Source organism: Pelophylax lessonae (genome assembly GCF_965119305.1).
Source record: "Pelophylax lessonae genome assembly, chromosome: 3".
NCBI lineage: Eukaryota > Metazoa > Chordata > Amphibia > Anura > Ranidae > Pelophylax > Pelophylax lessonae.
In genome coordinates, this window is record NC_138770.1 from 586,640,509 (window position 1) to 586,665,665 (window position 25,157).

The 25,157-nt window shown below is 45.8% G+C and overlaps 2 protein-coding genes across 2 annotated transcripts in view; one reads left to right on the forward strand and one right to left on the reverse strand.

Annotated features, from left to right (window-relative positions):
- Positions 1–331, reverse strand: part of DNAAF10 (dynein axonemal assembly factor 10) — a 35,080-nt gene extending 34,749 nt beyond the window's left edge. Inside the window, exon 1 of the mRNA XM_082251424.1 lies at positions 88–331. Within this exon, the coding sequence (XP_082107550.1) occupies positions 88–273 (186 nt within the window). The 5' untranslated portion in view covers positions 274–331. The remainder of the gene's footprint in view (positions 1–87) is intronic.
- A 291-nt stretch (positions 332–622) lies between these two features.
- The window catches only part of PNO1 (partner of NOB1 homolog), a 31,399-nt gene continuing 6,864 nt past the window's right edge, over positions 623–25,157 (forward strand). The window contains exons 1-4 of the mRNA XM_082252073.1: positions 623–882; positions 10,806–10,955; positions 15,804–15,887; positions 24,948–25,008. Of these exons, the coding sequence (XP_082108199.1) occupies positions 718–882; positions 10,806–10,955; positions 15,804–15,887; positions 24,948–25,008 (460 nt within the window). The 5' untranslated portion in view covers positions 623–717. The remainder of the gene's footprint in view (positions 883–10,805; positions 10,956–15,803; positions 15,888–24,947; positions 25,009–25,157) is intronic.

A 25,157-nucleotide genomic window follows, 5' to 3' on the forward strand; every position in this document is an offset into this window, starting at 1 on the left:
AGTGATCAGTGCAGGGGAAGTGAGGCTCCAGCAGGACAACACAGAGACATGCTGGGACTTGTAGTCCCCCTGCAGGTGCACACTGACCTCCCTGATGAGTTTGGCCTCCCCGTGTTGTATCTCGTAGATCTGCATGATGCCGCTGCCCCTGGCCAGGTTCCCCAGGCACACGAACTTGGCGCTGCACGGGATCCATTTACAATCGAACAGCGTGTAATTCACCGCCTTCTGTACGTGAGCAATGATCTGCGGCTTCTCCAGCGGGGAACTCATGTCTGCACCGTTACTGTGTACAACTGACCCAAACACACAGGCCCCGCCCACCTCGGCAACTCAACTGTCACCATCGCCGTATGAGGGGCGCACGGCTGTTCCAGACTCGCCTGTTCAGAAGAACTTCGAAATACTGCAACGTTATCACTCATATCTCATTCTGCGCGAAATGAATACAGAGAAGTTTTTTTTAGCAAATTATGTCTTAAATGATAACGTTACGAGGTAATTATGTTTAAGAAGCTAGTAATGTTTGAAACAGGCACATTATGGGACGGCGCAATGGCTTCGCACAGGACGTGGCGTGCGTCAGGCTTCTTTGGTTACGTCATCCTGAAAAGGTTCTATTTTCGCCTTCGTGCCTGGCCCTGCCCCTTTTGACTGCCCGGATGGCAGCTGATTCACACGTGTTGGAGTGAGTGAAGTGTGAGCTTTGCAGGCACGATGGAAGCGGAGAGCGCCGCCGCTGCCTCCTCTGAGGAGACCTTTACCAGTGTGACCGGCAGGAGGAGCAGGAAGAGGAGGGCACCGGAGGACAAGGCCATGGACACCGGGGAGCAGCCCCGTAAGAGGCCCGACTTCCCGCAGATCTCCGGAGACAAACTTATGGTGAGAGAGGGAGGCTGGGCCTTCACCCGGGGCTCCTCTTATGTGTCTCCTCTCAGGGGGCTGACTGCTCATTACTTATATGGGGGAAAGTAACTAAAGGAGAAACTTTTCTTATAGTTGTGAATAGAGAGGAGAGGAACCATCTGCCAGTTTATATCGCTGTGTCCCCAGCAGGGAGATTCACTCTCTCTATTTCTCCTGTTTACTGTTATCATTGAAAGAAAATCACAATTGTTGGGTTGTCACCAGAGCAGGAAGAGGCTGGGAATCTTCCAATGGGGACATGAGTTCTGGTGACCTCGTTTTGGACTGATTTGCTCACTTCCTGTTTTGGCTATGGGACAGGAAGTGACAAGAAACCCCCCCCCCAATGGGACACAGATGGCAAAAAAAACACACAACTGGCATGTGTGAGAAAAATGTAAAAAGTGCCCCCAAACACGGAGGTGGCTTTCCCATCCTGATTGGATGCCGTATGATGTCCTAAAGAATAGGCTGCCGCATCTACGATCACAGTATAGAGTCTTTACCATGTGATCAGCTGTGTCCAATCATGATGGGAAGCGCTGGTTATGGGCATTCCTCCTCGCGCTGAGAGAATGAGTAGAGGAGAGACGATTTACTGACGGGAGATCTGCACTGATAATCAATGCAGCCCCACTACTACCCATCAGTGATGCTTATAAATGCTGCCTATTGGTACCTCCTCATCAGTGCTGCCTATTGGTACCTCCTCATCAGTGCTGCCTATTGGTACCTCCTCATCAGTGCCGCCTATTGGTACCTCCTCATCAGTGCCGCCTATTGGTACCTCCTCATCAGTGCCGCCTATTGGTACCTCCTCATCAGTGCCGCCTATTGGTACCTCCTCATCAGTGCCGCCTATTGGTACCTCCTCATCAGTGCCGCCTATTGGTACCTCCTCATCAGTGCCGCCTATTGGTACCTCCTCATCAGTGCCGCCTATTGGTACCTCCTCATCAGTGCCGCCTATTGGTACCTCCTCATCAGTGCCGCCTATTGGTACCTCCTCATCAGTGCTGCCTATTGGTACCTCCTCATCAGTGCTGCCTATTGGTACCTCCTCATCAGTGCTGCCTATTGGTACCTCCTCATCAGTGCCGCCTATTGGTACCTCCTCATCAGTGCCGCCTATTGGTACCTCCTCATCAGTGCCGCCTATTGGTACCTCCTCATCAGTGCCGCCTGTTAGCGCCTCCTCATCAGTGCTGCCTGTTAGCGCCTCCTCATCAGTGCTGCCTGTTAGCGCCTCCTCATCAGTGCTGCCTGTTAGCGCCTCCACATCAGTGCTGCCTGTTAGCGCCTCCACATCAGTGCTGCCTGTTAGCGCCTCCACATCAGTGCTGCCTGTTAGCGCCTCCACATCAGTGCTGCCTGTTAGCGCCTCCACATCAGTGCTGCCTGTTAGCGCCTCCACATCAGTGCTGCCTGTTAGCCCCTCCACATCAGTGCTGCCTGTTAGCCCCTCCACATCAGTGCTGCCTGTTAGCGCCTCCACATCAGTGCTGCCTGTTAGCGCCTCCTCATCAGTGCTGCCTGTTAGCGCCTCCACATCAGTGCTGCCTGTTAGCGCCTCCACATCAGTGCTGCCTGTTAGCGCCTCCTCATCAGTGCTGCCTGTTAGCGCCTCCTCATCAGTGCTGCCTGTTAGCGCCTCCTCATCAGTGCTGCCTGTTAGCGCCTCCACATCAGTGCTGCCTGTTAGCGCCTCCACATCAGTGCTGCCTGTTAGCGCCTCCACATCAGTGCTGCCTGTTAGCGCCTCCACATCAGTGCTGCCTAAGGGTCCTTTCACACTGTCTGCTCTGTCGGCGGACTCAGTTTTCCCCGCTGAGCAGGTGGATGGCAGCTCTGACTCCGCTCTGTGTGCAGAGACAGAGCTGTCAGGTCCCCGCTCTCCTCTCCGGGGGAATCGGATCAGAACGGACCGCCTGTCTGTTCTCATCCGAAATAGGGTTTCCATCCGTTTGGATTTGACGGACAGGATCGGATGGCAGCGGGTTTCAGCAGACATGTCTTCGCTGACATCCGCTGCCCCATAGAGATGCATGGAGGATCCGATCAGGTCCGCCTGAAAAATTGACAGGCTGAGCTGATAGGCCCCTTTCACACATACGGTCCAATCAGTGCCCATAAAGGCTGCATATTAGTGCCTCCTCATCAGTGCAGCCTCATCAGCCCACATCAATGAAGAAGAAAAATTACTTATTTACAAAATTTTGAACCCAAACAAGGGAAAACATTTTTTTTTTTGTCTTTTTTTTTTTTTTTTGTTTAGCAAAAAATTAAAACCCCAGTGGTGTATAAATACCACCAAAAGAAAGCTCTTTCTGTCACAAAAAATGATAAATATGTCTAGGGATGCACCGAAATGAAAATTTTGGGCCGAAACCGAAAATGCAGGATGCCCTTGGCCGAAAACCGAAACCGAAACCGAAAATGACTTTTTCCCCAAAAAAAATTTGAAATGGATAGAACAGGGACATAAACCAAAAACAGGCAGCGACGTACACCTACACCTGTCGCTGCCACCCTGTCACAGTATATGTACTGTGATGGGTTGGCAAGAGGTTAATTTAATTACCAATGGTATTTGTATTATGAGGCATGAGGGGTTAATGTATTGTCACTGCTGGTCACTCATCTATTAGTGACTGACCAGTGGCAGGTAATTAACCCCTTTGTGCTGCATTAGTGCAACCAGTGTTAATTAACACTGACACTGGTTGCACTAATGCAGCACAAAAGGGGTTAATTAACTGCCACTGGTCAGTCACTAATAGATGAGTGACCAGCAGTGACAATACATTAACCCCTCATGCCTCATAATACTAATAGCATTGGTAAGCTGCCTCAGCTCCCCTCCCCCCTCCCCCACTGCCTCAGCGTCCTCCTCCTCGGGTGTCCTCTCCTGCATTCAAAAGTCCCGCCTCTGGCCGGCGGCACCGCCTCTCAATGATGTCCCTACTACTCTGTGCATTATGAATGGACATACTAGGCGGGGGGCGGGGCGAGCGGCCGCTATAGAGAGAACTATTGTGATCCTTCACTGTCAGCTCCTCACGTCTATGTATGAATGAGAACTGAACTGAGCTGACACCGGGCGGGGGGGCGGGCGGAGCGGCCGCTATTAGCTGTGACTATGTGAGAGCTTCTCTTCCTTGTCAGCGGAGATACGTGCCTGTCAGGGAAGTGAAGCTCTCACATAGTCACAGCTAATAGCGGCCGCTCCGCCCGCCCCCCCGCCCGGTGTCAGCTCAGTTCAGTTCTCATTCATACATAGACGTGAGGAGCTGACAGTGAAGGATCTCAATAGTTCTCTCTATAGCGGCCGCTCGCCCCGCCCCCCGCCTAGTATGTCCATTCATAATGGACAGAGTAGTAGGGACATTATTAAGAGGCGGACGGCCGGCCAGAGGCGGGACTTTTGAAACCTGCCCTGCGCTGCGCCCTCCTCCTTCCCCACGGCGGCCATTTTTATTTTCGGCACTGTTAACCCATTATTGGCCGAAATGAGAGAGGCTCATTTTCGGCCGATAATTTCGGTGGCCGAAATTTCGGTGCATCCCTAAATATGTCATTTGGGTACAGAGTTGCATGACCACGCAATTGTCATTTGAAATGCGACACTGCTGAAAATTGGCCTAGGCTGGAAGGGGTTGAAATTGCCTGGTATTAAGGTGGTTAAATTAGAACCAACGGCAGAACTTTTTTTGGACACAGTAATGTCCAGTATACTGAGTGAGAAAATCAGATGAAAAATACCGATTTTTAAGCGATTATCCAATAATCTGATTGTTAGTACACAGCTTTCAAGAGCCAATCAGGATAGTTCATTCATGGGAAATTATCCGAAGGAACAAACACAAAAATGTTTCTCGTATGATGACGGATCATGAGATTTTCGTTTAATCAGTACAGTTTTAGCCCAAAAAAAACAGTGACCAAGACTGCACATGCTTAGAAATGAAAGAATACATGAATGCATCACATGACATTACTTCTGAAGTTGTATTCTGTCGTGCGAGAATTTTCCTAACTCTAGTAACATATTGGTTTTTGATATGAGACTAGCATACAAGAAAAACATATTTTTCACACAGGTCACTGTATTAGTGTCACTGGTTCCCAAAAAGTGTCATTGTGCAAATATTTGCTGCAATATCGCTGTCCCGCTATAAGTCGCTGGTCGCCGTAACCTACTAGTAAAAAAATAAAAATTCCAATATATATCCCATAGTTTATGGGCGCTATAACTTTTGTGCAAACCCATCAATATACGTTTATTGGGATTCCTTTTTTTTAAATATGTAGCAGAATACATATTGGCCTAAATTTATGAAGATTTTTTTTTTCTATTTTTTTTATTTTATTGTTTTTTTATAGCAGAACATAGATACATTTTTATTTTCCAAAATTGTCGGCCTTTTTTTGTTTATAGCACAAAAAAAATAAACACATAGGTGATCAAACACCACCAAAAAAAAGGACATACATTTTATTTGGATACAGCGTTGCACAACTGCTTAATTGTCAAAGTAATGCGGTGCTGTATCGCAAAAAAATGACTTGGTTATGAAGGGGGGAAAATCTTCCGGAGGTCAAGTGGTTAACCACTTAAGCCCCAGCCCTATTTCGGACACTTTTTGTTCACGCGTTAAAACCAGTATTTTTTCCTAGAAAACTACTTGGAACCCCCAAACATTATATATATTTTTTTAGCAAAGACTCTGGAGAATAAAATGTCGGTCATTGTAATATTTTTTATCACGCGGTATTTGCGCAGCGGTCTTTAAAGCGCCATTTTTTTTGGAAAATTTTTGAAAAATCACATTTCACTAATTTTAAAAAATACTAAACAGTAAAGTTAGCCCATTTTTTTTTTGTATATTGTGAAAGAACATGTCACGCCGAGTAAATAGATACCCAACATGTTACGGTTTAAAATTGCGCCCCCCCGTGGGATCGCGACAAACTACGGTCAATAGAGATCTCAATCTGCGACGCTTTAAATTTATTTAACGGTTACCAGTTTTGAGTTAGAGTGTAGCTCTTTTTTTTTTTAAATTATTGCTCACGCTCTGGCGATCGCGGCGATACCTCACATGTGTGGTTTGAACAGCGATTTCATTTGCGGCTCGACTTCCGTATACGTTTTTTTTTGTGCGCGAACGGTGACGGGGGCGGCTAAATTTTTTTTTTTCCCATTTATTTTATTTATTTTTTTAACTTTATTAAAGTTTTAAAAAAAAAATCTGATCACTTTTATTGCTGTCACAAGCAATGTAAACATCCCTTGTAACACCAATATGTAGTGACAGGTACACTTTATGGAGGGATCGAGGGTCTAAAAGACCCTAGACCCCTCCACTACACTTCCCTGTATGCAAAACGCCGAAAACGGCATTTTTGCATACAGCCGTTTTTCAAATTTGCCGCCTTTTGCAGCACAGTAACCCGGAAGTGACGTCATGGATGCCGCCTCCGGGTTACGTCATCGGAGACCCGATCAATGCCGTTTCCGGCATTCATCGGGACTCCATCCAGCCGGCGGACGTGCCGGCTGGGTGCTCGGGGCTCCCGGTGGGACGGGAGCCCCGGGCAAAGCCACGGGAGGGGGGGGGCGTCCCCTCCCGCCCCCCCGGGTACCGATCGAGCGGCTCCCGAGCCGCATCGGTCAGTACCGACGGAAAGCCAACCGTCGGCTCTAAACCACGGTACCGTGATGGTGCCTCTAGCTAGAGGCATCATCCCGGTACACTACCGCAAAGTTTACCGACGTAGACCTACGTTAGTATGCGGTAAGTGGTTAAGACCGGTGTCACACTGATTTGCTGTGGTTTGGCCACAATGCAGTGTACTTGTGGTTTTCATGTGGGTTTTCTGCGCTTTCCCAGCGACTTCTATTAGATCAGGGCATTTTTGGTGCATTTTCTTAACGCGCACCCCAAGTCCTGCATTCAGAATCAATCTAATAGAAGTCTTATTTGGAAAGCGCAGGGAACCCGCATGAAAACCCACAAGTACACTGCGCTGTGACACTGCTTTTCAATTTTCTTTTCCAATTTAACCGCTTTGTATCCAAGAAGGCAGCAGGTATGCAAATTACCCACTCCCGACTCAGGGAGGTAGTGACAAAAAATAACAATGCAGGACTCTTTCGAGGCCCTGTAATTGGAATGAGTACACTTTAAATCTTTTAATAAGGATCTATTGGAGAGCAAGTCTGGTGCCAGCAGCTGCGGTAATTCCAGCACCAATTGCATATATTAAGTTGTTTCAGTTAAAGTGGATGTAAACCTGATTCGTTAAATTTGACCTAAGCACATATATCTTTAGTGTTTTCTTATCTCCCTCCAAAGCCCTAAATCCCATGTCTTTCTGCTGTCTGACACATTCTCCATCAACTGAGATAAAACCAGGCTGAAATTTGTGTTGTGGGAGGTTGCTATAAATAGATTAGCAGAGAGCTTGTCTTGTCACAGCACAGCTCTGCAAGTCTCTGCCTATGTGGAGCAAGGGTGTGTGCCTTTCCTCCAATCGACTGTCTTGGCTGTATTCCAAGAATCCCCTTCCAGTGCTGAACAGGAAGAGAAAATCTCTAACACAATGTGCACTTTTTAAAGAATATATATTAAGACAGCCGATACACATATACAACTTATGTAGGGAGATTTGTTGAATCTCTGTGTATTATCTGAGGCTGTTATGTTTGCTGGTTATATCTGGGGTTTACATCCACTTTAAAAAGCTTGTAGTTGGATCTTGGGATCAAACTGGTGAGGTCCACTGTGAGGTGAGCTGCCGCCTGTCCCAGCCCTTGCCTCTTGGCGCCTCCCTGATTCTCTTGACGAAGTGTCCTGGGGGCCTGAAGTGTTTACTTTGAAAAAATTATAATGTTGAGAGTTGAAAAGCTCTGTGGGTTAGTATTAAAGTGGAACTAAACCCATCAATTTGACAGTTTTAAAAAGGTATATTCAAGGCATGCCAGGAATGCTAACTGTCACATCTGCTTGTGTCCTCAACCAAACTGTCAAACCATTAAATGGCTTATGTCATAACTGATCACATATGCAGCAGCATGGCAGGCGCAATTTAAACAGAGGCTAAAATGGCAGCTTACTTGGTTAAATGGATAGGCGGGTTTAGTTCCGCTTTACCACTAAGGCCTGGTTTATCTTTTTGCGGCTCAGTGAGCCACATTTTGCGCGGCCATAACAGCCTATTCATTTGAATTGGCTGCTGTGCCGCCTGAAAACGCAGGGAAAATGTCCCTGCCTCATTTTTTAAATGGCCCTCGCAGAAACCACACGTGTAGTGCGGTTCCCAGTGCGGGAAGTGGCTGGTAGGCCTGCACGATATTGGAAAAAAAATATATTGCGATTTTTTTTTTTTTTTTCAATGATATATATTGCGATATTGAGGGACCCGTCAATCCAGCCTTTCTGACCATAAAGGGTTAATGTATGTTACTGTAGGGAATGGGATTCAGTGCACACTGCAGCCTTGTACCATAGGGTTAATGTTACTGACACTGTAGGGATTGGGAAGGATGCTGGGAATGGAAATCAGGAAGCATGCAGGCAGCCTTCTAAATTTTAATTGCAGATACTGGGCAGGTCAGGGTTAATATGGTAAAATCAATTAGTGACAGTGTGGACTCGATCAGATTAGACAGTGGGGGTTGTAGGAGGCTGGAGCGGTGGAAAGGATCACAGCACAGCCCCATACATTTACTCACTCGTGCACTGCAGCCCGCCCCACACGTTCAGTGAATCTCACTCTCCGCCCTAGTTTCTCAATGGCACATTCAGGGAGCCAATCACGCCGTGAGTAGCGGCACAGCGGAACCAATCAGGTGTGCAGGCACGCGTGATTGGTTAGCTGTGCAGCTAATCACGGCGTGATTGGCTCCCTGAATGTCCCATTGAGAAAACTAGGGCGGAGAGTAAGACTCACTGAACGTGTGGGGCGGGCTGCAGTGCACGAGTGAGTCAGTGTATGCTCACCGCTGAAGCGTCCCGACTTCTCCCTGCCTAACACAGAAGTCTGTGAGTCCTCAGAGTCCCTCCCCCTGCCTATGCAAATATCCTGACCTCGGCGATATGAATATCGCCTACGGCCACAGAACGATAGTCGATATCGTATCGACTATCGTTCAGCCCTAGTGGCTGGTGAGATTTCCAGTGCGTGCAGGTTCCATTAGGAATGATGGCACCTGCATGCATCTCTTGCCTTTTTTCTGTGTAGGTGGTTGCGGATGTAGGAACAGGTGCGTACCTGCAGAGGTGACCTCACACACACACACACACACGTGTGAACCAAACATTAGGCTGTGTGTGTGTGTATGTGTGTGTATATATATATATATATATATATATATATATATATATATACACATATACAGTCTTGGAAACAAGTGATTATACCAGGATCGTAGCTGCAGCCATAATGTTGGTGTATTTTTTTTAGTTTTGGCAATAGGGTTTCTTATAAAAGTAAACAAAATGGCCACTGCCCCCACCTATTACTGGCCTTCATAGCAAAGAACACATGGAAGGGCTCCACACATGAAACAAAGTTAAAATTCCCAGTTCAATCTGCTAGCCAGTTTGCTTACCAACCAAATTAACCTGTCTTAACAGTTTGCGTCAAAACAGGGGTTTAGTTAACACACATTTGCAAACGCATGTGAAAGCTGCAGGGCCACTTCACAGCACCCTGTGTTACCTGCAGTCCTACTCTAATGAATTTATAAGAGCCTTCACAGTGGAAGCACATGCAAGCGAATGGATAGATATGGGGCAGGTGAGCCTGGAGGTGGCCCATTCCTCCTCTGAAAGGTAATTGGGGGCATAATGGAAGCCCAGCTGATAGTATTACAGCAAAGGCATCCAGTATGTCCACTCACCAGTACACATTAACAACAAACAAAATGGCCTCTGCCCCCACCTATAACTGGCCTTCATAGCAAAGAACACATGGAAGGGCTCCACACATGAAAAATATCTATCCATTCGCTTGCATGTGCTTCCACTGTGAAGGTTCTTATAAATTCATTAGAGTAGGACTGCAGGTAATACAGGGAGCCGTGACGTGGCCCTGCAGCTTTCACATGCGTTTGCAAATGTGTGCTAACGAAACCCCTGTTTTGACGCAAACTGTTAGACAGGTTAATTTGGTTGGTAAGCAAACTGGCTAGCAGATTGAACTGGGACTTTTCTTATAAAAGTGATCCTAATGTCTCTACAGCTGTCCATTCAATTTTACAGGGCCCAGAAAGTGGCCTCCCCTGCCCTTTTGCATGCCGCCATTTATAGGCTGTCCTGTTCCATTGGGGAGCCCAGGACTGCTATAAGCTGGCCGTCCATGGAGATGTTCTCCCTCTCCTGCATGACAAATGAAGCCAGAAACGACAAGGAATTTAATCACTTCTAGTTTTGGTTCAGTGTTTACATGCCTTGGTACCAGCTAGAGAAGAACGTCATCAAAGCGATCTGTGTTTGATTGGCTTCCTTGGAGAGCAGAGAAGGGATCAGGGGTATAATAGACCCCTGTTTTCTCTATAAAGAGTCACTGCTCAAGCTATCACATGGTATCACTGTGAGAGCAATAATTTTGGTGCCAGACCTCATGTTTAACTCTAAAGGCGTAACCAGTAAAGGCTTTTAAAACTTTTGACTATGATTAAAGCAAAAGCTCAGCAGAGCAGTGTGAAAGTGCACTTTGGAATCTGGCTGACACGAATTACAAAAATCTCAGGTTAACATAAGTTGAGTGAATGCTCAGGTTTTAGCATAGTTGCAACATTTTCTGGATAGTATTAATATGGGAGCACATAGATGGTTTGCACGTGTTTCCTGGACCTATAATATTGTGGATCTGTCTGTACCTCTTTGCAGGGTGATAAGGATGAGATGAGAAAGATTCCTGTTCCCTCACACCGATATACACCACTGAAAGATAACTGGATGAAGATATTTACCCCGATTGTAGAACACTTGCAGCTTCAGGTTCGGTTTAACTTGAAAACAAGAAATGTGGAGATAAGGGTAAGTGTTATTCTATACATCATCCCTTGGCTAGGTGTTCTTTAAATAATCCATCACAAAGCAAGATCAGCAATAATCCAGCACAAAGGACCCAGTGAGGTAGGCAGTTGCCATACACAAAGAAAAAGCAGTTTGTTGGTGAGGGAAGGACAGAGGGAACTCCAGAGTGCTCTGGCTTACCTTGGAGCTGTCCTGGCCAGCAGGATCTGCAGGGTGGGGAGACGTCTGACATGGTCAGTCTCAGAAAGGGAACCACAACATAGGGACCTTTAACTGCTTCCTTTCCAGCTCCGCCCCCCAGCTGCCCCATACAGGTTGGTAGACATACCTGTATTGACCCATCCTGGTATCCTATGGTCAGCCTTTCAAGTTTAGAAGGGGACCCCATATGGTCTGTCAGTTTCCATTTGCGAAGATACTGTTTGAGAACCGCGCCGAGGCTTCTCAGGCTGCCCGGAATGACGCCAGCGACCAACTCGCCCTCTTTCAAGATGGCCACGGACCGGAAGTGCGTCCACCAGAAGTGACGCGATGTTTAGGTCCCGCCGCCATCTCGCTCCTCCACCATGAGGAGCTCCCGGAAGCCGAAGCGGCCGACCGGGGCAGGTGCCGAGGGGGGGCGGGGTTCAGTGCCGCTCAGACTCATATCCTGTGAGCATGGGTGGCCGTTCCTTCAGAGCGCATGTGCTAATGATGTCACCAGCTGCATGCAATGTAAATATCCCTACACGTTTAGCAGATATTTACAGTATCTATAGGTACAAATTATTCTTTATGCTTTACTTTTTTAAATGATCTTTTCCCCAGTCATCTACCAGGATGGCTTAGTCAGATAGGCTCCTCCCACCTAGCACAAGAAAAAGTCCACATTTGTTTAAATATAACAGGTGAGAGCCAGAGACCCTTATTCTTTTGTGTTTCCTCGGCCATACAGGATCACTTGAAGAGAAAAATTCATGCTGTCAGGCCTCTGTGCTAGTTGGCAGGAGCCTCCCGACCCTGGCATTTCCTAAACTGGGGCAGTGTCCCTTGGGAGTGTAGCTGGGGAATTTGGGGGTCCCTGGTACCTCTGCTTTGTGGGGGGGATGGAGGGACCCCTCTCTCTCTTAATGTCCTTTAGGGGGAGCCACAATGGAGGCTTACCCAGTTACTGGAGGGATGTGGTTCCGGTGCAGTGGTGTTATCGGTCTGTCTCAGGCCGCGTTCCTGGGTGCTGGCAGCGTGGCGTAGGGGTTGATCGATTATCAGCAAAGCCGCTATATCGAGGGCCGATATGCACTTTCCCCGATATATCGGAATTGGCCACCAAGGTGGCCGAAATTACCGATATTTCGGAAACTGCTTGTATCTGGTACCAGCGTCCATAGCTGATGGTCGGCTGTCTTGTAATGACAACCGATGCTGCTGAGAAGCTACTTGGCTGTCATTACAAGGAGCAGGAGGGGACGTCCCCCTCCCGCCGCCTTCCGCGGCTCGTCTGGGTCTCCTGTCCCACTGGGCCTCCAAAGACCCTCACAAAGCCGCATTCGGCTCTGATCGGGTCTCCATGCAAAAACCCTGAAGTGATGTGATGACATCACTTCCGGGTACTGGCGCCAGATTAAAAAAAGACAGCATTCAAAACAGCCAACTTGGCGTTTTGAATGCTTTTAAGTGCAAGAGGGGTTTGGGGTCTTTTAGACCCCCAGATCCCTCCACCAGAGTACCTGTCAAGTAAAAAAAATTGAAATGTACGAAAATATCGGCCGATACGCGATGACCAAAATATCGGTAATGAAAAAACAATATCGGTTGATCACTAGCGTGGAGGTTCTCGAGGGAGCCAGAAACGCTGGGCCCGCGTCATTCCTGGCCTCGGAGTGGGGCAGAAGTGGCGCCAGCGCGGTGGAAGTGACGTGGCAGAAGTGTCACATTGGTTATTTTGGATTTGGGCCGCCGCCGTTCGGGTAACTTGGCTGCCGGTGGGAACCGGCCACAAAAGTAGGGATAGATGCTGCAGCACTGGACGGCTCCCAATCCAGAGGGTCATTCTGGAACCTCCAAGAACGGACAGAAAAAGGGGCGGTGCCAGTGAACAGTCTAGGCACTGGGGATGCTGCAAGCCCAGACTCTCTGCACATCAATGGAGGTGGCTGCGGTAGCGGAGGTAGATCAGGGGACGCATGTGGATCCTGGCCCTAAGGTAAGCGAGTGATGGGAGGGTCATCAGCTCTGTTACCCGACAATGGTGGGGGGGGTCATTAATGGTAGCTGTGGTGAGGTACACTGCTTTAGCTTGCAAGGTGTGGGGGCATTGGTGGTCTTCCTCTCTCCCTTCCTCCCTGCCTGATGGGAAGGAGGGGAACCCGGGGGTCCGACCTTCCCACATCCACACCAAAACCCTCCAGGGGGAGAGGGGGGACAGCTACTTTAACTGAGTATCTATAGCAGAGAGAGGGAGTATAACCCCCTAGGACTGCCCATAGGTGTAGCCAGACTTTTTTTCTGCCTAGTGTCCTACTCCTGTAGGGGGCAGTATAGTCCAATGGTTAAGAAGATCAGGGGCTGTGTCTGTCGAACGAAAGAGAAACCACAATTTATATATCGTAGGGCTGACTACTTGAGAAATAGTTTACCTCCTAATATTCCTGACCCACCGAAGAAGAAAGTGAAGTTTTTAGACCAGACGGGATTCTTTTATTGTAAAAGATGTAAGGCTTGTAGGGCTGAAAATTAAGCCAGGAAGTTAACTTCATTTGAGTCCAGTAATACAGAAAGAACATATAAGATAAAGAAATGTATCACATGCCAGTCTACCCATATAACTTATCCGATTACCTGTCCATGTGGATTACAGTATATCAGTCGCACTACCAGGAAACTAGGTATTAGGATTAGTGAACATGTAAATAATATAATTAAGGGTTTTCCAAAACAGTCTTTTCCAACTATTTTAGAATTCCTCACAACAGGGATCCCAGTTTTATGGTCTTTTGTGGCATTGATAGGATTGAGCAACATTGGAGAGGCGGCAGTATAACCCAAAAGGTTTCGAAAAATGATTATACAGGATTTATATAGCGCCAACAGTTTGCGCAGCGCTTTACAATGTGAGGGAAGACAATACAGTTACAATACAATTCAAAACAGGAGAAACTAGAAGACCCTGCTTGTTAGAACTTACAATCTAGAATGAAACAGAATGGATTTTTGGGTTAAATACAATGTATCCTATGTGTATCAATATAGACATTTATTTAAATAGTTTTTATTACTGATTTAAATTTTAGTATGTTGTTTAAATATGTAATGCATTTCCTCAGTATGAAATGGTCCAATTAGATTTATTCCTATGGGATGTTTTTTGTAATTGTGTAATAACCACTAGATGGCATCGATCTGGTTTTAGCATATAATCCACTAGTGACTTTACGTTGGATTGTTATCCGTCGTGGTCACATGCAGTTATACAACTAGATGGTAATGATTTGGGTATAGTACCACATTTCAACCACTAGAGGTCTTCAAGCTAGTTTCAACCCCTTTTTTATTTATTAAAAACCTTTTAACTTTTCAGTTTTTTTTAAAAAAAAAATTAAATTTATTGAGGTACATTAAAGCCATATGTGGGAAGTTTATGTAGCTAGTTTATATGTGATAAAGTCAATTTGGTCCAGAAGGATTGAATCCGATTTGAGCATTGTAAAGTGGTTGTGTATATAAATAATGTGATGTGACGTGCACAATCACGTGACCCCTGATCACATCAAACGCATGCTGATGAAACGCGTAGGGTGGGACTAAGACGTGACACCCAATTCCAATTTTTTAAGCACAGTGCGGCGTCCCCTGCTTTTAAAACGCTTGAGAACATTCATCTGTCGTAAGTGTAATTTTAATTCAATAAATTGTTTGGCCATATTACGCTATGAGAGGCTTATTTTTTTTTTCACTTAATATCGTACCCCCCCCCCCCCCCCTCCCCCGAGCATCTATATCCATACCGACAGGCTCTTCAGGATGTTTATGGAATACCATTCATGCTGAGTTTGACTACCTGTAATGGGTGTCAAAACCATCTGGTGAGTGCTTTGTGCATGTGAATGTTGGTGGAGAAGGGACCCACGAGTTCACGGGAGATTTCTTGCTTTGGATGGTCTTGGAGGAGATCGAACACATTTGGGATGGTGTCGCTTGCAATAACTGGGACTTTTGAGTACTTTGTTTCTCTCTTCACAATTTTGTACATTTTTAATTGTAATATATTTAAGATATCATTGCTCACTGGAAGCGCAGTCATTATCACTTTCTTGTTTATTTGTTAAGCCTTTTGCTACATAACGTGCTGCTTATGTATATGACTTAATCACAAATTTTTGGGCTATTTCTTTTACGAAAGTTTAGGGGTATACCCTAAGTCACCTCATTCAGCACTTCAAAGGTAGGAATCTTGGAGGAGCCTCTGGGGAGACTTTTGCACATGAGAGGAAATTTCCTCGGTGTGGGCATCCAGACAGCAATAAAAGCCCAACAGAGGTTCTAACACTCCCCTTCTCTATCCATGACCAAATAAAGACAATTTTGGCTGGGTTAATAATTATACACTATGCCTGACTTTACAGTTTATTATCGCACGATATTGAATTCCTCTGAGTACTGAAAATTCCAGCTTATTTTTTCCTCTTCCTACACTTCTTTGTGATCAGTGTAAATGCTGCCTTTGTTCATTGTAGTTATTTTCTGGGAACGTCACCAAATTGGTACTGGCAGAGCTTATACAATATGTGGGTTCACGGACCATGTCTAGGGCAGATTCAGATGTCTCCTGTTTAATTGATTTTAATAAATGAAATCTTCCTTGTTTTGCAGACTTGTAAAGAAACAACAGATGTGGGTGCACTCACTAAAGCTGCAGATTTTGTCAGAGCGTTTATCCTGGGCTTCCAGGTAGAGGTAGGTTCTCTTGTGTATTGTTACTGGAGACTGCAGGTGCTTCTGTGTCCTATACTGTGTAGATTAGATAAGAAATCCTCTACAATGGGTGTAAAGACACCAGAAATACAGGTGTTGGTTGCTGATGATCTGTGGAAAATGCTACTGTCCTGGCTATTAAGGTTCAGGGTTTCTGAGGTAGTCACTGCTACAAATGTATAGATCAGGAGCTCTGACTTCAGTTGCTGTAAACGTGTTCTGAGTCAGTAACTGGACTGTTGAAGCCAGAAACATTCCTATGTAAAGAAATCAAAAAGCCCTGATGAGCATTGGGGTTGTGATTAAAGTGATCGCAAAGTCTTGTGGTTTTTTTTTTTTCTCCTAAAAATAACAAACCTGTTATACTTACCTGCTCTGTTGCAGTGGATTTGCACAGAGCACCCCGGAGCCTCCTCTTCTCGGGTCCCTCCTCTGTGCTCCTGGCCCCTCCCTCCTGTACAGTGCCCCCACAGCAAGCAGCTTGCTATGGGGGCACCCAAGCTTATTCACAGCTCCCTGTATCCAGTCAGACATAGAGCCTCTGCCCCCTCCCCTCTCTCCTGATTGGCTAGCTGAGTTTGATTGACAGCATCAGCAGCCAATGGCACCAATCTCTGCCAATCAGGAGTGAGAATCTGACGGCGAAGTCCCTTGTGGACAGAGAGGGACCTCAGGTAAGTGTTAGGGGGGGGGGGGGCTTCTGCACCCAGAAGGTTTTTTTATCTTAATGCAAAGAATGCATTAAGATGAAAAAAACCTTTTGACTTTACAATCCCTTTAACCACATAAGGACCAAGCCTATTTCTGACACGTGTTGCTTACAAGTTAAAATCAGTATTTATTTTTCTAGAAAATTACTTAGAACCACCAAACATTTATATATTTAGCAAAGACTCTGGAGAATACAATGGCGGTCATTGTAATATTCTATGTCACACGGTATTTGCGCAGCAATGTTTCAAACGCAGTTTGTTTGAAAACAATAAATACACATAACTGAACTAAAAAAAAAAAAAAAAAACGTAAAGTCCAATTTTTTTGTATATTGCTAAAGATGATATCCCGCAGAGTAAATGGATACCCAACATGTTACGGTTTAAAATTGCGCACCCTCGTGGAATGGTGACAAACTGCAATACTTAAAAATCTTCATAGGCGACGTTTTAAAAAAATGTTAACATTTACCAGTATAGAGTTAGAGGATGTCTTTTGCTAAAATTATTGCTCTCGCTCTGACTATTGTGGCGATACCTCGCATGTGTGATTTGAACATTGTTTACATTTGAGGGCTTGAATTGCGTTTTCTTTGGTGTGCGAGCATGCCGGGGCGGGGGAAGCTTTACATTTTTTTTTGTCCTATTTAAAAAAAATCTTATCACTTATATTGCAGTCAAAGGAATGTAGACATCCCTTGTGACAGTAATAGGCAGTGACCGGTACTCTTTATGGAGTGATCTGGGGGGGGGGGGGGTGTGTCTAAAAAACCCCAAATCCCGCCTTTGAATACTTTTAAGTCTTATAAAACTTTTTAAGTGCAAAGCGCCAAACTCCTCATTTTTAAATACGGTAATTTTTTTTTTAATTGTCAGCCAAGCACACCGGAAGTGACGTCGCTTCCGGGTTACTGCATCAGAGACCTGATCGAAGCCGAAACGTTCGGGACTCCAGCCGGCAGAGGTGCTGGCTGGTCGCTCTGGTCTCCTGGTGGCACGGTAGACCCAGGCGGAACAGCGGAAGGTGGCGAGATGGGGGGGGGGGCGTCCCCTCCCATTCTTTGTGATAACGGCTGAGCGGCTGCTGAGCTGCATCGGTGGTTATCACCAGAAAGCCAACCGCTGGCTCTAAACGTCTGCAGCTAGAGTCATCACCCGGTACAACCATTCTTTAACCCAATGTAAAAGTAAATCAGTTTGCGGGAAGTGGTTAAAGTTTGTCTTGGATGCTATGCCATTGTTTGTGCTTAAATGACTGTTACTTTAAATAAAGCTGGTATACCATGCAGGTACCTGCAGTTGCACATACCTGCAGCATATTTGAATTGCCTTCTGCATGCCTGAATGTCAGGCTAATCTGAACAGACAAAGCTCCAACACCTGTTGGGGCTTGCCTATTCCCCTATGATCCAAATAAATCACTGTGGTAGGCTGCCTTGCTAGGCTATAGGAACTTGCGGAAAGGGGAGGGAAACCAAACAAATGATAGAGGCGGCAACTCCGAAAATCCTTGTGAATGTTTTATTACATAACTGTGAGTAAAAGCAGGGGCTAACGTGTTTCGACAGGAAGTCTTGGTCACAGCACCTCACTGTCATGTAATAAAGCATTTGCAAAGATTTTCAGAGTTGTCGGCTCTATTGTTCGTTTGGTTATCTAATTTTTGGGTGAGAGGACATCTGAGCCTGAGCACCCGTTTTCTCGATTCAGTCGCCCACTCACTCAACAGCTCCACTGTTCTGAGCGGTGCATCTGTCTTTCCAACTGAAAGGGGCCAGAAAGCTTTACCACGACAGTGTCTGGCATTTGGGTGTGCAGGAAGTAAGTAAAGGGGTGTTAATGCCAAAACTAAATGTAATGTATTGCAGCTGCCAATGCTTAGATGTGGTGGCTGCATTTGTCAGTCTGGAGGTCGGGGAGTGCTAAATGTACGAGCAGATTTAGATACACTAACTGAAGCCAAACTCCAGCTAACACTTTATAAGCAGTTACAGCAAACAGTTATTTATCTCTTGTTTGAAGGATACAGCTTCAGTTTTGCATAACCGTTAGGTTATACTGCCCCGTACAGGAATAGGACAATAGGCAGAAAATAAGTCTGGCTATGCCCATGGGCAGTCCCAGGGGGTATACTCCCCCTCTCTGCCTAGTCAGGAGTAGGGACCTAGTTTCTTGCTATGATCTTTGGGCCTGGCAATTTCTTCTTTTTAGATAGAAATTTTTTTTCTAGATTTTTCCTGTGCGATTTGCAATCAACTGACGGACTGGGCGAAAGGCTGGATAATCTAGATCCAGTGGTCACCCCAGTCTGGCCCCAAGCGCTCCCAGACCTCAGCTCAGTGCTAGGTCGGCCATGACATAGACCCACTGGATGGGGGCTGGCCTGCTAGGTAAAAGCCTCCCGAGGTCGCATACGACCGGGTCTCAGCCCGAGTCACAGTGCTCCTCCTAACTGACAGCCCTCCCATTTCAATGGAAAGGGGTTCTTTCTAGAGTGGTGCCCACCTGGTTCTTGGTATGGTAAGTAGCTGCCCCCCTCTCCCCTGTAGGGTTTTGGGTTGACATGGGCCCCTGCTTGGGATGGTCGGACCCCAGGGTTCCCCACCTTTCCGTCAGGCACCCCCCCCTTTTTGTCATCTGTTCCCCATCCTATCTTCCTCCACATATGTTGGGGCTGTTTGGGTGGAGCAGGGCCCTGCCATTTTGTTGTAGCTTGTTTATTTACACGGTGGCTGTGTGTGTAGTCCGGCAGCCATTTTACGGTGGTTTGCCATTAAAAATAACGGTGCCCATGACAGTGGAGCCCTGTGGGCGGCGACTTTGGTGATGGGAGCCCCCTCTTTAGAGGCTCGGCTCTGTTTTGGCAGTAGTCCTTCGGCGTGTCTTTTGGCTCAAAGGCCTTGACTGACCTTCCCTTTCAGGGAGATCGCCTGTTTGGAGCTACCCTGGATGACACAAAAGTTCTCATGTGGGGGGGGCAGAAGAGTACCTTTCTTCCACAGGCTACTAAGGTGAAGGAACTTAGTCGTAGACGTGGGCTACCTTTTTCGGCTCATACGTTTTTTCGTCCCTCAGGGTCAACTGACAGGGGCTCAAAGATTTTCAGGGCCGCCTCTGGAGGATCCAAACTGACCTGGACTGGCAAGCCGAGAGCGGGTTTCTCCAGACCCACGGACAAGGCTCCTTCAGCATAAAGGTGCTCCCTCAACAGTATCGGGGGTGGGGGATGTGGGTGGGAACGTCTTCTCTGGTTCCTGGAACCATGGACTTCCCTGGTGCAAGACAAGTGGGTCCACAAAGTAATTTGGTCCGGCTACAAGACTGAGTTTCGCTCTTGTCCCCTGGCAAGGTTCTTTCCTTCGACTTGCACCTGTCCTGGGAACGCTTACAGGGTCTGTTTGGGGCAGTACAAGACCTGTTACATCAGTGGGTGATAAACCCGGTTCCAACTTTGGAACGTTTTCAGGGTTTTTACTAGGGTTGCAACTAATGACTATTTTCATAATCGATTTAGTTGGTCAATTATTGTTTCGATTAATTGACTAAGCAGATAAAAACCTCAAATAAAAAAAAAAATTTGGTGTATATTTTAGTTATTATTGAATATCTATATGTAGTGGTAAATATAAATATCCAGCTTTATAGTTGGATATTTAATCCACTCTGAGACAGATATGTATTATTAGAGGTTTAAATGTGGTATATATCGGACTCCAGAGATCAAAATTTTTAAAGTTTGAAAAGACCTAAAACTCTGTTTTGCAAATTTTCACTCCGGATTATTCTACTATTCATGACACTCCCTTGTCATAGGCAGGTAGCTTGATTAAAGTTTCCTGCGCCTGCTGTCACTTATGCTGGCCATACAAAAACTAAATTTTTTTTTTTTTTTAGAAAATTAAGAACATTCATCAGATTTTCTAACCATTAGTGGGATCCATTTGGTGTTCGTTGTCAACCACAGTGACAGGAAAATTAGAAGAAGCAGAATAGGAAACTTCTCTATCAAACGAATATGAGGTTTTTGCTCAGAAGTTAGCCATTTAAAATTGAATGCTAAAAGCAAGTGGAATTTTCAAACCCTCGTCCATTCAGTGAATGTACAAATATTCATGCAAATATTCTTAATTTTCATTTCATATTCATGCATATAAATGCCCAGAAGTCGGATATGCAAGATATTTTAACTGGGAGTCAGACATGAAGCTTTTATATTAAAGTAGTACCAAAAGCTGAGACTTTTTTCATGAATACATTATTTTAAATATAATGCACAATACTAGTAAACTTTTACTTGAAATTTAATTGTAATGCCTTTTTACAACAAACTTGTCACACTTACCCGCTCTGTGTAATGGTTTTGCACAGAGCAGCACTGATTCTCCTATTCTGCCCTCCCCCCAGGGCACCTCTGGCTCCTCCTGCCTTCAAAGTGCCCTATAGGAAGCAGCATAGTATAGAGTTTCTGTATATATAGCAAGGTTAAAAAAAAGTCTGCCTTTTAGAATCACTTGGTTCCTTCTCTTGCCAGGACTACATTTCCCATGAGGCATTGCTTCTCACACATTCGCAAATTCTCTGCCATCTACTGACATGTATGGATGGTGTACTGAGCTGTATGTGCGTTGCAATGTATTTTCTGATATGTAAACAAATAATGCATTCTGTATGCAGGACAACTAATCGACTGACTAATCGATTGAGAAAATAGTTGAAAACCATTTTCATAATCAGTTATCGATTAGTTTCAGCCCTAGTTTTTACTCAAACCCATTTACAGTTCCCAGGGAAGAAGGCAAAGTGTGTCCAATCCTGGACCTCAAGGTGCTGAATTGCTTTTTTGGGGGTGCAGAAGTTCAGAATGGAGTCCATTCGCACAGTGGTGGCATTCCACACAGGGGATTTCCTCCCCTCGATCGACATCAAGGATGCTTACCTTCACATTCCAATATGTGCCAGTCACCAGCGCTTCCTCCGTTTTGCTGTGGGAGAGGAGCATTACCAGTTTGTGGCGTTACTCTTTGGTCTCGCCTCTGCTCCTCCTCGTCTCCACAAAAGTGTTAGCTCCAGTGCTAGCTTTGCTGTGCCAACGGGGGATCGTGGTACTGGGCTACTTAGACGATCTCCTTCTGCTCTGGTGGAAAACCTGGAGCTCACAATATGAACTCTGCAGGATTCTAAATTTTCAGAAGTCTGTCTTAGATCTGTCCACAAAGCTGGACTATCTGGGCCTGACTCTGGACTCAGCCTTAGCCAAAGTGCTCCTTCCTCTGGACAAACTCCAGAAATTGCAGGCTGCAATTTGTCTCCTGCTGTCCAACAGATGGCCATCCCTTCGGACATGCATTCGGGTGCTGGGTCTGATGGTGTCTACCTTCGTGGCTCGTGGCCCTGTGGGGGATCAGTATCCTCTGATTTTTGCCTTCCCTCCAACTCAAGCTTCTGCCAAGACTTCTACGCAGGATCGAGGCAGAAGGGATTCTGGGTATCTTAGTAGCTCTGGACTGGCTTCGCCGGGCGTGGCACGCCGATCATGTGAGGCTGCTCGCCCACATTCCTTGGAAGCTTCCTCTCAGGGAGGATCTGCTGTCCCAAGGGCCGATATTTTTTATCCTGCTTTACAGTCGCTGGCTTTGACAGCTTGGCTGTTAAATGCCAAGTGCTGAAGGATAGAAGTTTCTGAGTCGGTACCATCAAGGGCCAGGTGTCGGCTTTGGCGGTCTTCTTCCAACAACCTTTGGCCACACACTCCCTGGTGCGTAACTTTCTTCAGGGTGTCCGACATTTGGTTCCTTCAGTGTGGTCTCCGTTGCCGCCTTGGGACCTCAATTTGGTGCTTTTGGCCCTCCAGAAGCCTCCCTTTGAGAATCTTTGGGAGATTCCCCTGCTTACGCTGTCCCAGAAGGTGGCCTTTTTGGTTGCTCTCACCTCTGCGTGCAGGAGGTCGGAACTGGCAGCATTATCCTGTCCACCTTAACCTGGTGATTCACAAAGAGAAGGTGGTTCTTCGCCCCTATCGTTCCTTCCAAGGGTTGTCTGTGATTTTAATTTGAATTAAGAAATTGTGTTGCCTTCCCTGTTTCCCAGGCCTAAACATTTGAAGGAAATCGCCTTGCATGCTTTGGACGTGGTCTGGCAATTAGGGTGTACCTGGCAGCTACGGAGTCTTTCAGGAAGTCAGACTCCCTGTTTGTGCTCACAAATGGGCATCGGAAAGGGTTGTCCTCTTCCTCTGCGACCATTTCCAGATGTATCAGACAGTGATTCAGGCCTAACAGGTCAGGCCTATCAGGTTCCTCCTTTCCCTGTTAGGGTGCACTCTACTAGGGCGCTTAGTGCCTCCTGGGCCTTCCGTCATCAGGCTTCAGTGACGCAGGTTTGCAAGGCGGCCACCTGGTTGTCAGTGCACACTTTCACAAAGTTTTATAAAGTGGATGTGTTGGCATCTGTGGATGCTTCTTTTGGCCGCAAGGTTTTGCAGGTTGCTGTTTAGAGGACCTGATCCTCTTTGAAGGTGTATTTATTTTATTTTTTTTTTTTCAGGTAGGCTCTAGTTTTAGTTGAGCTCCTGTTGCCTGGTTGGGTACTGTTTAGCCTTGGAAATTTTTTTGCTGTTACCACCTCTCATGTTTAACACTGCTTTGGGACGTCCCAACGGTTATGAAGATCTGAAGCTGTGTCCGTCAATGAAAGAAAGTGAAAATGGGATTTTTGACTTACCGTAAAATCCATTTCTCTGATGTCCATTTATGGACACAGCACCCACCCCTCTGGAGTTGTAACTCTTCTGACACTGCTTGTAACTAAACTGAGTGCCTATAGCAGAGGGAGGGAGTTTACCCCCTGGGACTGCCCATGGGCGTAGCCAGACCTTTTCTGCCTAGTGTCTTCCTCCTGTATGGGGAAGTATAACCCAACAGCCATGAAGATCTGAAGTTGTCTGTCAATGAACATCAGAGAAATAGATTTTTTGGTAAGTCAAAAGTCCCATTTTTCCTTTTGAGACAATAGTTTTACATAAAAGCTGATCATTGTAAGCATCACTGTCAGTGTTAAATGGTTTGTGTCCACTCTTAATGCTAAATCTGCAGGACAGCTCATTCTGTTGAAAAACAAAAAAAAAACAAAAAACTGTCCAGATTACCAGGTGAAAATAAAAGAAACCGAGCCTGGAAAAAAAAAAAACCATGCAGCCATTGCATCTAAAATTAGGTTAGGTGCAATATACTTTGCTTTTGGCTTTAATACCACTTTAGAGATGCTGCAGATCTGTGCAGGAATCTCTGGTTATCTGCACCTATCAGCAAGTCAAAAAATGTTTTTTATTATAAAGTAATTTCCAGGCAAAACTGCACCATTTATAGCTTGTTTTTCCATTGGGAAATGTAATGCCTAAGAAGTTTATTGTTCACATGTGTGGGTCATTTCCAGATACACAAAACAGCAGGGTGCCACAGCACCCGTTCGGCCGCGTTATTAAAAAAGGGTCAGGGCCTGCTTTCCCATGTTTTCCACAGGTACTGCAGCTTATTCAAATGAATGGGCTGCTACGCAATCGCAGCGCGCCGGTTTCCCCCCAGTGTGAACCTAGACTGATTTAACAGAAGCTACACTCATTCTGACCTTGTCACTGGGGTGGCCTGTGTGTAGAATATTCAAAGCCAAGCTGAATAGATTTGGTCATTTGGTTGTATGTTTAGCATGCACCAAATAGTTACTGGTACAAACCTAAGATCGACTTTACTTTGTTGTGAAACCCCCTTTAATTTAATGATGGACAGCATGATCCTGATTTTATGTAATATTGCAGTGTGTCGGCTTTGTGTGCAGTAAACAGCAAAAGCCAGTTCTCAGTTTGCTGCGTTGAGGCTAGTACCTCATCGGAATGTGGTTCACAGACATGAACTGTGGAATGCTTCTTTAGGTGAACCCATGGCCAAGCTATGGACATTGAAATATGTATGTATTCTTAGCAAGCTTAGCAACCTTCACCAGCCTTAGTATCTGCAGGCATTGTGAAGAACTTCATCCTAAAATTTCAAAGCCGAAGCACTGAAGGTTTTCCATTCTTCTCTCAGCAGTTCAGTTCTCTGCTCCCCTCTCATTGTTGTGACTCGGCAGCCTTCTAATCTCTTATGTAAAAACAGAGCAGATGTGCTGGGGGACAGAGCTGGTGAGAGAACAATGTGAATGACTTCAATTCCTCAACACTGAACTTTAAGAATGAATTGCTCCACAATGCTTGCAACTACATCGATCAGTGAGGGCATGTTAATGAACACAGCCATGCTGAAGTGAATTAATTGCTATTTTTTTTCCCCCTTTTTAGGATGCCTTAGCTTTGGTTCGATTAGATGACCTCTTTTTAGAAACATTTGAAGTCACAGATGGTAAGCTGCGGATAATTTCTTTGCCATAATTGCACAGTAGCTACAAATCATATATTGTGTTATGATGTAGCACAGTCATACAACTTCTAGAGGCTCTTAGAGATGGGCCCAGTGTATCTTAAAGTAGAACTAAAAGCGGAACCTTTTTT